The 13,903-nt window shown below is 54.3% G+C and overlaps 6 protein-coding genes across 6 annotated transcripts; 4 read left to right on the top strand and 2 right to left on the bottom strand.

Annotated features, from left to right (window-relative positions):
• Positions 1–68: 68 nt before the first annotated feature.
• On the top strand, positions 69–2,344 carry ISF_05154 (Calcium/calmodulin-dependent-like protein kinase; the record flags this gene model as incomplete). Its single annotated transcript, XM_018848759.1, has 4 exons — positions 69–108; positions 251–660; positions 1,020–1,264; positions 1,318–2,344. The coding sequence occupies 4 exons, from the start codon at positions 69–71 to the stop codon at positions 2,342–2,344; spliced, it is 1,722 nt and encodes a 573-aa protein (XP_018703895.1).
• Positions 2,345–3,185: 841 nt separating this feature from the next.
• Positions 3,186–5,106, top strand: ISF_05153 (carbohydrate-binding module family 52 protein; the record flags this gene model as incomplete). Its single annotated transcript, XM_018848758.1, has 3 exons — positions 3,186–3,341; positions 3,451–3,925; positions 4,625–5,106. 3 exons carry the CDS (start codon positions 3,186–3,188, stop codon positions 5,104–5,106), a joined length of 1,113 nt encoding a protein of 370 aa, XP_018703894.1.
• A 503-nt stretch (positions 5,107–5,609) lies between these two features.
• ISF_05152 (hypothetical protein) lies at positions 5,610–6,434 on the bottom strand (the record flags this gene model as incomplete). Its single annotated transcript, XM_018848757.1, has 1 exon — positions 5,610–6,434. The coding sequence occupies one exon, from the start codon at positions 6,432–6,434 to the stop codon at positions 5,610–5,612; it is 825 nt and encodes a 274-aa protein (XP_018703893.1).
• Positions 6,435–7,354: 920 nt separating this feature from the next.
• Positions 7,355–8,496, bottom strand: ISF_05151 (26S proteasome regulatory subunit; the record flags this gene model as incomplete). The annotated part of the gene is made up of 3 exons (XM_018848756.1): positions 7,355–8,054; positions 8,110–8,363; positions 8,431–8,496. 3 exons carry the CDS (start codon positions 8,494–8,496, stop codon positions 7,355–7,357), a joined length of 1,020 nt encoding a protein of 339 aa, XP_018703892.1.
• A 562-nt stretch (positions 8,497–9,058) lies between these two features.
• ISF_05150 (histone deacetylase RpdA/Rpd3) lies at positions 9,059–11,154 on the top strand (the record flags this gene model as incomplete). The annotated part of the gene is made up of 4 exons (XM_018848755.1): positions 9,059–9,259; positions 9,311–9,611; positions 9,665–10,206; positions 10,255–11,154. 4 exons carry the CDS (start codon positions 9,059–9,061, stop codon positions 11,152–11,154), a joined length of 1,944 nt encoding a protein of 647 aa, XP_018703891.1.
• A 303-nt stretch (positions 11,155–11,457) lies between these two features.
• Positions 11,458–13,005, top strand: ISF_05149 (DNA-directed RNA polymerase III subunit Rpc34; the record flags this gene model as incomplete). The annotated part of the gene is made up of 2 exons (XM_018848754.1): positions 11,458–12,047; positions 12,120–13,005. 2 exons carry the CDS (start codon positions 11,458–11,460, stop codon positions 13,003–13,005), a joined length of 1,476 nt encoding a protein of 491 aa, XP_018703890.1.
• Between the last annotated feature and the right edge of the window lie 898 nt (positions 13,006–13,903).

Genomic DNA, 13,903 nt, shown 5'->3' with positions numbered 1-13,903 from the left:
GCTTGTCTTGTTCCTAGCGTGTCCGTGTGTTGTTGTGTGTGTCAGACGCTTGGGTCTGTGATGCCGGCATGTCAACCATTCAGCAGTTGAAGAACTTTATTCGGCACGGTAAGAATACTTCTTTCTCCCCCGCCGCACTGTTGGCCACGATAGACTGCGCCGCACATCATATCAACTGCGGCCAGCTGGCCGGCCGTCCCATGCACGACTTCCATCGACCTGGACTAATCAGATCTTTGTCTTACGCTAGGCAAGCAAGCCCGCGCCGCCAACGAAGAGGCCGTCCGAAAGGTCGATTCTCCGCCCAGCAAGCAGCCCAACACCCACGACAAGAGAAAATCAGTTTCCGATCCTCTCGTCCCTCAGTCCGTCGCTGCCGAACTCCTCTCCGAACCTGCCGAAAAGGTGGCTCGCAAGGAGGACTCCGCCACCAAGCGCGCAAGCAGACGTGTTGACGACGCCAACCTCGCCAAGCTCGTCGCCGAAGAAAATGCCTCCAGGACAAAGTTCCCCCAATACCCCGGCCTTGAGCGATGGGTCCTCCTGGAGAAGATGGGCGATGGCGCCTTCAGCAACGTCTACCGTGCTCGTGATACTGAGGGGCAATATGGCGAAGTCGCCATCAAAGTTGTCCGCAAGTACGAGATGAACAACATGCAGGTAAGTCTTAATCTTCTGAAGCCCGTGATTTATCATTTTGCCGTGTATTTCTTTCTGTAATGCTTTTCCCTCTTTCATCTTATGCACCTCACTACACATTCTCCCTACGATCAATGAACTTTACCAACTGGGGGGGGCCTTGCGCCCTTGATAGGGAAATGAGCGTATGCACCCAGAATTCAAGAGGGCGCCCAGGGCTGCCGAGGTGCGATACCATCCTTCATCACCGATCCCTGTGTTTTTTTTATCTACACATACCTTTTCCCTGCTCTTGGCTTCATTAGAATCGTCCGCAACTTCACATAGCAACTTGCATGCCCAACTAAGAACCGAACTTATACTAATGCCGCTTTCTCTAGCGCGCCAACATCCTGAAAGAAGTTCAAATCATGCGCCAGCTCGACCACCCCAACGTCATTAAGCTTATTGACTTTTCTGAATCAAAGCCCTACTATTATATTGTTCTGGAGCTTGCTCCTGGTGGCGAGCTGTTCCACCAGATTGTTCGCCTCACATACTTTAGCGAGGAGCTTTCAAGACATGTCATCGTCAAGGTTGCCAAGGCCCTCGAGTACCTGCACGAGGACAAGGGTGTCGTTCATCGGTAAGTTTTCCATGACTTGAGTTTCAGCTGAGGATACAGGCTGACTTCTCCAGCGACATCAAACCCGAGAATATTCTATTCAACCCTATCGACTTCCTCCCTTCCAAAGTCCCCAAGCCTAGGCAGCCTGGCGACGAGGACAAGGTTGACGAGGGCGAATTTCTTCCTGGCATCGGCGCTGGAGGTATTGGTGAGATCAAGATTGCCGATTTCGGTCTGTCCAAGATTGTGTGGGACAAGCAAACTATGACACCTTGCGGTACCGTTGGTTACACTGCTCCCGAGATCGTCAAGGATGAACGCTACTCCAAGTCTGTTGACATGTGGGCGCTCGGATGTGTCTTGTATACATTGCTCTGCGGCTTCCCTCCCTTTTACGACGAGAGCATCGAGATTCTCACGGAAAAGGTAGCCAAGGGCCAATATACCTTCCTCTCGCCCTGGTGGGACGACATCTCCAAGTCGGCCAAGGATCTCATCTCACATCTCCTGACTGTCGACCCCGAGAAGCGTTACACCATCACTGAGTTCCTTGCCCATCCATGGGTTCGTGCAAGCGGTCCTACGCCACGAGAGGAGCGCAAACCCGAAGCCCCGCTTCGCGCCTTTGACCCTTCAAAGCTGGACGACGGCAGACGACTGGATTTCCGCTCTCCCGGTGCGGTCAACCTGCGAGAAGTTTTCGATGTCGGCTATGCTGTCCATCGCCAAGAAGAGGAGGCCAAACGTCGAGCTCAGATCGGCGCCCGTGCTGGCCCAGGACGTCCCTTGGGTGGCTTGAATGAGGAAGACGAGGAAGAGGAGATGGAAGTCGACAAGCAGGCTCAAGGCAGCGCACGTGTCCTGGAACAGGGCATGCGCAAAGCCAGCATTCAGGACCAAGACACCAATCCTCGCGGCAGAGAACGGGAACGCGCCACCAACGAGAAGGGCTACGGCCAGCACTCATCAGCAGTCACAGCAGCGGCGAGGCAACAGGTCCGTGACCGGAATCGCAATAAGGGACCGTTTGAACTCAACCTGGACAACGCGACTCTGCTAGGAAAGAGGGGAAAGAAGATGCCCGCTGTTGGCGCATGAAGGGATGAAGCCGTCAAGCCGGCATGATGCAAACCATGTCAAATCGATTGCAATACGTTTTTTTTATCTCGATACACGCATACCCAATCACAGCAATATGGTTAGGGAAACACTGTTGGAATTGTGCCGAGGTATGCAGCCACTGTCGCTTCGCCCAGTACACGCGCGCGGTGACAGATTACTCTTTTAGGGGTCGACAAACGATGGTGGCCTGCACTACGCTCGGGGCCAGGCGCGACGGAGTATTTGGTTTGTCCGAAGTTGGTATTTTATTTTGTTGTTGTTTACTAGATGAAGCTCTGCAGCCAGCCCACTCGTTGCCAATTTGGTTTGTTTGCGTTGTGCGCTTTTTGTCTCAACTTGGTTGTTCCTGGGCTGGTCCTATTACTCTTCTTTTTCATCACGACGCATGTGTTACAAATGAACGAATGAGGCAAATCGGCAGGACTGGGGCAAGCTACGTCAAAGAAGGCATTTCCCTAGGCAGTTTTACTGCAGATAACACGGACACCCACACTTGCAGGCATCATCACAACTCAGCTATCTTAGCTGCCCATCAAGCGCAGCGTGCATATATCCCCATGTAAATCATTCCCAAATCCCCAAATGGAGTGTGTACGAGATATGTGTCAACAAGCCCGGGCAAACCAATTGTCTGAGACCAGCTTGGCCGTCATTGTGTAACTTGCATCGGTGGCGCAACCTTGATCCGATTTGAGTTGGATCAAACGAGCCCAATATTTACCAGTCCCCATCCGTCCAGCGTTGGGCTCGACTGCAGCTGCATGCACAATCACGGTCCGCTTTCATTATTCAATCCTGAGAAAAAAAACAAGAAGAGATGCATCTGCGAGGTCTCACTTTTTATGCGCCGCTCGCCGCCGCCCTCTACACGCCGTCGTCTGGGGTGCTCGCCGGGGCCGGGGCGGAGTTTGCGGCCGGGGCGCTGCTCCAGCCGATCAAGCCGTGCGGAGACGAATGGTATAATCCAAACGAGGTACGAATTATCTCGACAAGAATGGAAACACTAAGAGAAAAAGGCCGAGATACGCGGGAAAGGATGAAAGAGAAAAGCTGACACCGGGCGTTCGTTGATCTTTCTCTAGTACATCTGCCACGACGGCTCCCTCTGCCCGGTCATCAACGGCGAGCCGCTGTCGCGCTGCGGCCGCGCCTGCTTCTCCCGGTACATGTACACCTGCACCAACGGCACCGACCTGCAGCTCCTTCCCACCCTCACCCGGGGCCGGTTCTCCCTGCGCGCCGCGAACCCGCAAGACAGTAGCATCCGGCCCCCGGCGGCGCCCCTCCCGCCGCCATACGGCAGCACGAAGCCACCGCCGCCCATCGACGGCCAGCCGATGACCGCGTGCCGGCTGACCTGGAACGTCGGCGGCATCACCTGCAGCTACTGTCCTACGCCGCCGGCCAACCCGGCGGTGTGTCCCGCGGGCAACACGACCGCGCTGCTGGCGGGGGACAACGCGATGGACGTGGTGGTGCCCGGCGGGCAGGCCTTTTCCCTAACGGCCGGGTGGACGGTGGGGTACACGCAGGCGCACTCGGCGACGCAGCCGCCGGGTTCGACGACGGCTGGGTTCAGAGCGTTCGCGGAGGGGGGCGGGTTTTTTAACTTGCTGGACGGCGCGTGGGGGTGGGCGGCGTGTGGGCGTGGGGAGCAGAGAGTGTTGCATGTGAGGAACTCGACGAACGTGGAGGAGTTGAGGGGGTGCGCGGGGTTGAACTTGAGGGTTGAGCAGAAGGCTGGGGAGGAGGATGAGCCGGCGGCGTGGCAGTATTCGTGAGGACAGGGTGGGATGGATGGTTGGAGGGGTGGGACGAGGCACTGGGCGCGATGACGGTTACGCGATTGAAGAATGGCTCAGCTACATAGCTTGGTGTTGTAAATCGAAAAGATGAGAGCATATGCATGTTGCGAACGTAGAGTTGCGTGGCTTCGCAGCTGAACTGCGAATGTCATGTTGGTGCCCGGCTGCGCTTGGCGAGAGCGGCACCGACCCCCTTATTCAGAGAAATTTGAGTCAAAATTCCTTAGCAAATAAAAAGAAGGCTGACTTTTTCAATGCTACAAAAACTCGTGCGACCAACTTTCGGCCATGTTCGGCCATGTAACGCTGGTCAATGGCAAGTACATCACCCTTTCGCTCCCCCCAACCACTTTATAGAGATGCGACTTATACACTCGTACTACTTAGAAAGAAGCAGAAAAGCTATTTCAACTACTTACATATAAATCTCCTCCTCGCCATGCTTCCACAGACACTTCTCTGCCGCCTCGCGGTCACCGCCTACTTCCTCCGCGCGCCGCCGGTGCCCAAACCGTCACCGTCCGCATCGACCCGTGCGCCCCCGTCAACGGCGAGGTCCTCGCCCACTGCGGCCCCGTATGCTACTCGCTGTACCGCTTCACCTGCGGCGACGGGCGCCACCTGACCGAGCTCCCCGCCCCCACCGGCGCCTTCCGACTCCGCGCCGAGGGCGACGGCCTCTCGCCCCGCAGCCAGCCCGTGACCGCGTGCCACCTGCGCTGGGACGTCGGCGGGCGGACCTGCTCGCGCTGTCCACAAACCGCCGGCGGTGCCCGCACCGCCCCGCTGCCCTGTCCCGCCGGGGACGTGGCCGTCGTCGCGCTCTCCGGCGAGGACGGCGAGGCCGGCATGGCGGCCGAGGTGCCCGGCGGCCAGGCCGTCTACCTCACCCGCAACTTCACTGTCGGGTACCGCCCGGCGCGCACTCGTTGACGCTGCCGGACGGGGCGCGCCAGTTCGGCTTCGAAGCGTTCGCGGGGGCGGCGCGAGCGGCGTGTTCGGCTGGGCGGTCTGCGGCGGAGGGGGGACGAGGAGCCGGCATGCGAGGAACGCGACGAACGAGGAGGAGCTCAAGGACTGTGTGGGCGTCAACCTCGGGGTGGAGGAGTACCACGGTGCGGGTGCTGTTCAGTACCTGTATGCCTATGTGTGAGACGGAGCTCACACCGGGTCTTTGACTTGCACGCCTTGTTGCTTCCTAAACTCAGTGCGCATCGTGTTCTGATTGCAGCAGCTTTACTTGTGTGCTTTGACATTGGTTGTTTCTGCAATGAATAAAAAAATCAATCTCACACTATCTAATTACAAAAATCAATAACGTTCGTATTCCTCCTCTCTCACGCGCCCATTCAACTAATATCCTTGTCGTACCTTGCTGTGCCTGCCATTCTGCCCTTCGTTTGAGACATAAGTCGTCGCTGCGGAAGCCGTTTCCTTTACCTATAATATCTATCCCCATCCTCACCAGAGAATCTGCTCGATAGGGGGTTTCCTTCAGGGCTGTTGAATCCATGCTGTCCGTGCCTTTCAAGGAGCCAATTTGATAAATTCTTCTCCATAACAGAGCTGTCCATCCTGGCCAGGCTGCCATGCCCGATGTGCCACACGAAAGTTGCGGCTTTGCGTCCGGGCCTGTAACAAGGTCCGACATCCCAGAACGCGCCGGCGCTGTAGAGGATCTCGGCGGCCTCGGGATGATCAATGATGAACGGTTCCAAGAAGTTGTCGTTCAGCAAAATTTCTAGCTGGTCGTCCGTAAACGCCCACTGGCGATCATCTCTACAACGGCGCGCTTGGTTCCGCTCGGCCGTTTTTCGCATCATCCACAGTATGCACTCGTCGTGGGGGCCGCGTTCGTCAGGGTAATTCGCGTAAAACCTCGCACACTCGGCGAGAAGACACGGCAGCCTCGTGATATTCAGCTGGTTGTCGTGGATATCGGCGTTCAACAGGGGGTCGCACTCAGCGGCCACCACATGCACCGTGAACGTGGAGCCGTCATTCGTCCGGTGATTGAATGATTGGCGACCTTCCAGGTCTCTTGGTTTCATTTGAGGCATCCCAGCCCGGTAGAGGATAGTATCATGGAAGCGCTGCGAGCATATGATGAACACATTCCGTGTGTCGCGATCGAACCCGTAGTAGATACGTGCGAGGTCGCCGGCGATTATGAAGGGGATGCCTTGCAGCATACTGCGGAGGTCTTCGATCACACTGACTGCTCTACCTCTTATTTTGGAGAGAGCCTCTGTGTTGGCCATGATTTCAGCGACCAGACTCAAACTGTCGACGGTAGGATAGGCTGGTTGTTCTCTTTGTGGCGACGGAGGCGTTGCTACTCCCACTGTGGCAAGTCCCAAAGAAAGTCTTCTTGTTGGTTGGTGCAATACTCGGCTTCGTCTGATCGCAGGCGCTTTATTTCTTGTCTCTTTGTGGGTTATTTGTTTCCTCCTCAACCTCACTGCCGGCTGTCCAAGACGATCGCGGCTCTTATGTCGTAGGCACTCTTGGACTGCTCGGTAACTGACTTGAGCCTCGTAGCCACGTATATGTTGGTAGAGACGGCGAGCTGAAGCTGTGGAATCAGTAATCGGGAGTAGATCCTTCACAGACGGGGAAAGCACCTAGAGCTGGACGACTGATACTTTGCAGGTTTTGCACTTCAAAGTTTCGTGTAGCGGACTTTGGTGATCGAATCAATCTGGCTGTGATGTGGTTTTGGAAGTCTTTCAGTCTCCGAATATGTTTAGGCAATACCGGTCAAGGTGGCGTGAGCATTTGCAGCGTATGCTGACAGCGGCGTAATGGATATGGGAAGTAGTTGTCCCATGAGCTTGGCAACTGTCGAGTTTAAATAGTAGCCATAATCATGACATCGCACCATTGCATTTAACATCATAGCATTTGAAAGGCAGACGTGTGACGACTGTTAACGCTGGTACAACTAGCACAGAGCAGTGACTCAAAGACTGGCAGACAAGGAGTGATAAAGCTGAGCGTGAAAGGCAGAGACCGCGACAGACGGCATGCCAAGTTGTTTCATAAAGAATTTCACAATAAATAGTTCTCTGGGCATCCATGTTTCAATTCACCTGTTAGCCCCGGCGCCGAAAAGGTATCGTACATTATCTTTCACCCATGATGTCATTGGCTAATTTTGGAATCATTGCGGTATCACCGTTTATAACTCTTCTTCTTCCTCGTCAGTCGCCATTTTGTTGGCCTCTGCAGCGCACCGACCACCCTCACCCTCCTTCTTTGGCATCGTGGCCTCCTTGTCAATCATCTGTCTCGATACTGAAACAATGTTGTCTTCAATGAGCTCTTGACCAACATCTTCCAGATGCTTCTTTGGGTCGACCTTGCCAACATAGCGTGTCTTAAGCTGCTCCTTTGTCAATTCCGTTTCCTCCTTGACCCGTTTTTCGTAGCCATCAGCAAGCGACACAAGGCGTTCTAGACGATCCTTGTTCTTCTCCCCTTCCACCTTGAAGTCGGCCATCTCCAGGGCCTCTGTCCAGACATGCTTGTGCAGATTCATCAGCATATTCTCTTCCAGTGCCGTCTTGCGGTAGTTTATGCCGATCGAATAGTAGTGGCGGTTGAGGCCATGAATAAGTGCTTGGATCGAAGGCTTGTTGAGATGGCCAAGGTTGCTCGTGCTTTGGCGTGGCTCCTGTCCCATCATCAGAAGTTGAGGGTTGATCAGTCGGAAAGCGTCGATGACGACTTTGCCCTTGACGGACTGGATGGGGTCAACCACTACGGCCACGGCGCGCGGGTTAAGCTGCTCGAATGACTGTTGAGTATTGATATCCACGGAAGACAACCAGCAACCGAAACCAGGGTGCGAGTGGTACCAGCCGACGACGGACTCGGGGCTAAAAGCACAGGTTAGCACAAAGGCTCCGCAGTTGGGTTTCGAGGAGCGCCTACCGTCCTGTTTGTCGTAGCATATCCATCATCTTTGTTTGAAATACGGGATCAACAGCCTCGACACTGACTCCAGTTCCAGACTGCGGCATTGCGAAAACGTCCATAACCTTGACTGTGAAATCGTCGACAAACTCTCCCAGCATCAGGCCCATGACTTCCATCGGCACACCAGCGCGACCGTGTCGAAGCATCTTGAGAAGTGCCAGTGATGAGATGTAAACGGTTTCGGAGTTGTCAATGAGGTTCGTGTTGTCCTGCGCGCAACACCAATTAGCAACTAGAAGGCATATGTGCGTAATTGAAAGCTGCTCGCTTGCTTACCGATCCGTGAGCAGGGCCGCCCATGCCAATGCCGCCGCCTCCAAGCAGGTTTCTGAAGCGCTCCATGGTGATATCAGTTCAAAATTGGTATGTATGGTAAGGTATGAGCATTCAGCAGCAAGGAGGATAGAAACCCGTCGAATTGCGGTGTCGATGGAAAGTCGGCGATATCTAGCGATATCTGGGAAGCTTTCTGTGGCGCCTGTTTGACTGACGCCAGCCCGGTAGCCTGCTGCACAATGATAGGCATAGCTTCGCAAGAGAGTCACGTGTAACTAGGTAGCTCATAGCGTGTGGCTTTACCTTGTGGCTGGGATATCGCAGCAAGCCACGAGACCGTAACAACCTTTATCCGGCAAAGCGATCAGACAGAGGTTACCAGTTAAGTCGCTGTTCCCACTCGCTCCCGCCCACCACGCGCCGCCCGAAGTTCGCAGTCGCATTCTGGCTTTCAGCCTTTTCCTTTTCCCTACATTATTAACACCCGAAACCTGCTCTTGCCCTATCGAACAGGTATTGAAGCGACGCGAGCGCCCGTCTGACGCATTTTCATTTCATACTTTTTAGACTCATAGAATTAATCCCCTCCGAACGATAGCGCCCCATTCCCCCCGTCAACCGCATCGCGATGGGCGAAGACGAGTCTGTTGTGCCCCAGCTGGGGTCAGTGGCCCTCAATGGCTCATCCCCCAAGAAAGTTGCATATTTCTACGACTCTGATATCGGCAACTACGCATACGTTACCGGTCATCCTATGAAGCCTCATCGTATTCGTCTGGCTCACAGTCTGATCATGCAATACGACTTGTACCAGAAGATGGAGATTTACGTGAGTTTGCTGGCTTCGTTCCCTACACAAATCGTTAACCCGCGAATCTAGCGTGCCAAACCTGCGACGAGAGGCGAAATGACACAATTTCATACCGATGATTACATCGATTTCCTTCAAAAGGTCACTCCTGATAATATGGACAGCTACATGCGTGAACAAGGCAAATACAACGTCGGTGACGACTGTCCTGTTTTTGATGGTCTTTTCGAATTTTGTGGTATCAGTGCAGGTGGCAGCATGGAAGGAGCTGCCAGACTCAACCGTCAAAAGTGTGACATTGCCGTCAATTGGGCCGGCGGCCTTCATCACGCCAAGAAGTGTGAAGCCAGTGGCTTCTGCTACGTCAACGGTATGTACCCTTTGTGTCTATGCGGCCCACCACCCTCCTAACTGTTGTGAAAGATATCGTCCTCGGAATCCTCGAACTGCTTCGATTCATGAAACGCGTTCTTTATATTGATATCGATGTTCACCATGGCGATGGTGTTGAGGAGGCGTTCTACACAACCGACCGAGTCATGACAGTCTCTTTCCACAAGTACGGAGAGTACTTCCCTGGAACTGGTGAACTTCGCGACATTGGTATCGGCCAAGGAAAACACTATTCCGTCAACTACCCGCTTCGAGACGGTATCACTGACGAATCCTACAAATCTATCTTTGAACCCGTCATCGAGAATGTCATGAAATATTACCAGCCCGAGGCTGTAGTCTTACAATGCGGTGGCGATAGTCTCTCGGGTGATAGACTCGGTTGTTTCAACCTAAGCATGGATGGCCACGCCAACTGTGTGAGTTACGTGAAAAGCTTCGGTCTGCCTACTCTCGTCCTCGGCGGCGGTGGTTACACCATGCGGAATGTCGCCAGAACCTGGGCTTTTGAGACGGGTGTTCTCGTTGGGAAAGAAATGCACCGCAAGCTACCCTTCAATGAATACTACCAAGTAGGTAAATCTTAACCTCGGGGCCTTGAACGAGCTAACTAGTCTCAGTACTACGCCCCTGACTTCGAGCTCAACGTCAGATCATCCAACATGGAAAACTCCAATAGTCGCGAATACTTGGAAAAGATCACTGCTGCTGTCATCGACAATCTCCGGAATACGGGCCCGGCGCCGTCGGTTCAAATGCAAGATGTTCCAAGAAGGCCATTCGGTGGCATGACTGACGAAGAGGAAGCCGAGCTGGATGATCTTGACGAAGATGAAAACAAGGACGTCCGCATGACAGAGCACCGCTGGGATAAGCACGTTGAGAATGGTGCCGAGTTCGAAGCGAGCGATGATGACGAGCTAGCACGAGCAAACGGTGCCACTCGTGCATCAAGCAGCAAACGCACCTTTACCGACTTCAGAAAGGATAGCGATGAGGAAGACACCGAGCGTCCCGCCAAGTCCTCTAATGATAAGACTGTGGATAACAACGCTGAGGATGGCCACGATGTAAACGATGATACTATTGAAGACATTGGCGCTGCGGAGGCAGATAATGGACCCTCCGAAGAGGCTGCTGAGGAGCAAGCCGACAAGGAAAAGACCGACGGCGACGGTGACGTCGGTATGACCGACTCTGCTCCCGCTGAGCCAGAGGCCAAGATTAAAGAGGAGGAGCCGGAAACAGAGGACACGACAGTCCCTGTTACAGCTGCCAGTGCTTCAGGAGACGCCGAGAAGGCCGTTGAGGATACAATTGCCGAGAATGACAAGACTGATGCGCCTAAGGACGCGGAGAAGTCAGCCGGCGAGGAACAGAGCAAATCCGAGAAGGCTGAGAACAAGGCTAAGGAGGAGGAGCCGGCTGATGCGATGGAGCTTGATGGGGACAAAGAGAAGGCAGCTGAATCGATAGAGGCCGAGCCATCGTCTGACGTTGCACCAAGCACTCAAGCATAAATATTCCGCCGCTTTTTCTTCTACCATATTGGGGTCAAATGATTTCGGGAGCCTAGGAAATGGCCACATGAGCCAGTGGGGTTTGGGGCCAAGGTACCTACCTACCTACATGGCGGCGTTCGGGAGTTTGTTACACTAGCGGGCGGCACAGATGCACAAGGCTGGTTTTTGAATGTATAACAAGATTGTTGCGATTGAATGTATTTGACTAATTCAGTAGTGTTTCTTTGATTTTTTGAAACATCTCCAGCGCAGCTGTGGGCGCTAGCTTTGTGACTTGCATTGTTTAGCAACAAGACGTCAATGACTGGGCCTACGGAGGTACAGTGGGCGCAGGAGCTCCAAGTGGGGTTTGTCGAGAAAAAGGTTGCCTTCTCCATCACAATCGTCCCCAAACTTTTTTTCTTCTCTCTGCCACGACCACCGCGATTGCGCGCCTTGTATTCAAGCGGCAATTCTCCCCTTCCCCTCAAATCACACGGCAATGTCGAGGTAGCATTTGGGCAATACAGAGAGTCTCCTGCACACACTGTGCGGACACTGCGCTGCACCAGCAACAACTGGACACTTGACTCACCCACGCCCACTGCGGAAGACACCCGCCCACCATCCCACCATCCCTCAATCATGTCGCGGCCGGCCGGGGGCGACGCCGATGCGGCCAAGCTGGCCGTCTGGAAGGAGGCGCTATATGAAAAATGCAAAGAAGCCGCGCCCGAAAATGACATGTTTTCGCAAGATGACCTTTTGCGGCTCGACGTCATCCCGAACAAGGACCTGGGGCTGCTAGCGCGCGTCGTGCAGTCTCTCAGTGATGACAAGCTCTTCATCACCATGCGAGAGGCCTCTGGCCAGGTGCTGTGGAAGTGGCGAGACGCTCAAGAAGCGCACAAGTACGTCACTATATTTACTTACCGCCCGCAGGAGTTGTGCTCGACCCTCTTGAACTGACCACATCGACGCAGGTATAAGCAGTGTACGACCGACGAACAAGTACTGGTCTACTCCCTTGTCGACGATGCCGGCGGTGATGGAATATGGTCGCAGACGCTGCAAAAGCGTCTCAACATGCACGACTCGGTCCTTAAGAATGCGCTGAAGCAGTTGCAGACGAAAGGGCTGATTGCGCCCTTCAAAAACGTCGAGCACCCCAACAAGAAGATGTACATCAAGGCCTCCATCCGGCCCAGCGATCGCGCGACCGGTGGACCGTGGTACACGGACCAAAACTTCGACGACGCCTTCATCGAGGAGCTGCAGCGCGTCGTGTTCGACTTCATCAAGCGCCAGAGCAGCTACCACAGCACGCACTCCGGGTCGGGCGCAACCAGGCCGCAGGCGCCGAAGAAGGGCGTCGTGCAGGGCGGTCTCAACCAGGGCAAGAAGCGAGACGCCAGGGAAATGAGCAAGCCGCCGTCCAAGGTGTCCAAGACGGCCGCCGGTACCACGCCTCGTAAGGAGGCCGCGCTCCTCCCGCTGCCCGCGGGCTACACTGGCTACCCGTCCGTGCGAGAGATTGCGCGGCTACTCTCGAGCAGCGGCATCACCAACAACACAATCCTGTCAGAGGATGACGTCCGCAAGCTGATTGACGTCCTGGTCTGGGACAACCTCATTGAGCCAGTGCGGGTTGCGGGAAAGGTCGGCTACCGGGTGTCTAGGGTGTCCAAGCAGTCGACCGAGCCCTGGGCAGGCCGCGAAGAGCCGGGAGGGCCAGAGCCGTATATAAGCCCCTACACGGAAGCTCCCTGTGGAAAGTGCCCGGTTTTTGATCTCTGCGAGGACGGTGGGCCTGTCGGGCCTAGCAACTGTGAATATTTTAGAACCTGGCTTGGGATCACAGATCCTTGAGAGGAGGCGTGCGCCTTTTGCAAAACTCAAACCACTTATACCCCGAATTATTCCTTTTGGCAAAGGGGGGCATCGATCCGGCGCGTATGGGAATTGCGCCGTTTAGAAGAGCCCCAAGCATGCTGCTGCGCAACACCGCATAAATGATGATCCTCTATCTCCTCGACACCGACGCGCGGACAGCAGCGCAGGCTCTGGAGTAGGGCGGATCACTTTCGAATTGACTGCTTCATGGGTTGGCACACCCACTGGGCTGATTTTAACCCCGTCGCTGGTCACTTTGTTCGCAAGTGATTACTTACACTTAGATACCGAAGCTAGGGACAGGCTTTCTCAGCACCAGAGCGGTTATATAAGCTTCGGTTCCAGTGGAATAAATAGGATCAATTCATGCACTCTTGTCTTATCAAGCAACCACCTGCATTTTCTTTCCTATGGCCTGTCCCTGGATGCGTCGAGGCTGAGCCATAGTCACGGTTCTGTTTATCTTAAGGATCAACACTAAGCAGTGAAAGGGAACCCCTGGTCGACGTGTGTGCCGTGAAGGTTTCAAAGCAAGAGACCCTGGGACCCATTGCAATGCATGCTGCAGTGTTGTGCATGTCTGAACATTAATGCATGCAGGTTTAGCAACGCCAAAGGGCTTGCAGTCGTGCCTGGGCACGGGCATGGGGGCGTTTGCAAACAGGAAATGGCTTTAATTAGCGGGGAATGACATGGCAAGCCAAAAGCAAAGCATATCAAAGGCCAAAAAAACGGCAGTAACATCAGGGTAGCAGCTTTGTCATGGTGACACTTCAGAAGTTGGCATGTATTATGTATAGCTAAACCCGCTGGGGCCAATCCATGACGCAATTCACAAGTTGTCAACATCCCAGTGCTGCAAGTTCCAGTTTCA

This window comes from Cordyceps fumosorosea (assembly GCF_001636725.1).
Source record: "Cordyceps fumosorosea ARSEF 2679 chromosome Unknown scaffold_12, whole genome shotgun sequence".
In the NCBI taxonomy this organism is placed as follows: Eukaryota; Fungi; Ascomycota; class Sordariomycetes; order Hypocreales; family Cordycipitaceae; genus Cordyceps; species Cordyceps fumosorosea.
This window is presented reverse-complemented; position numbering and strand designations above follow the sequence as displayed.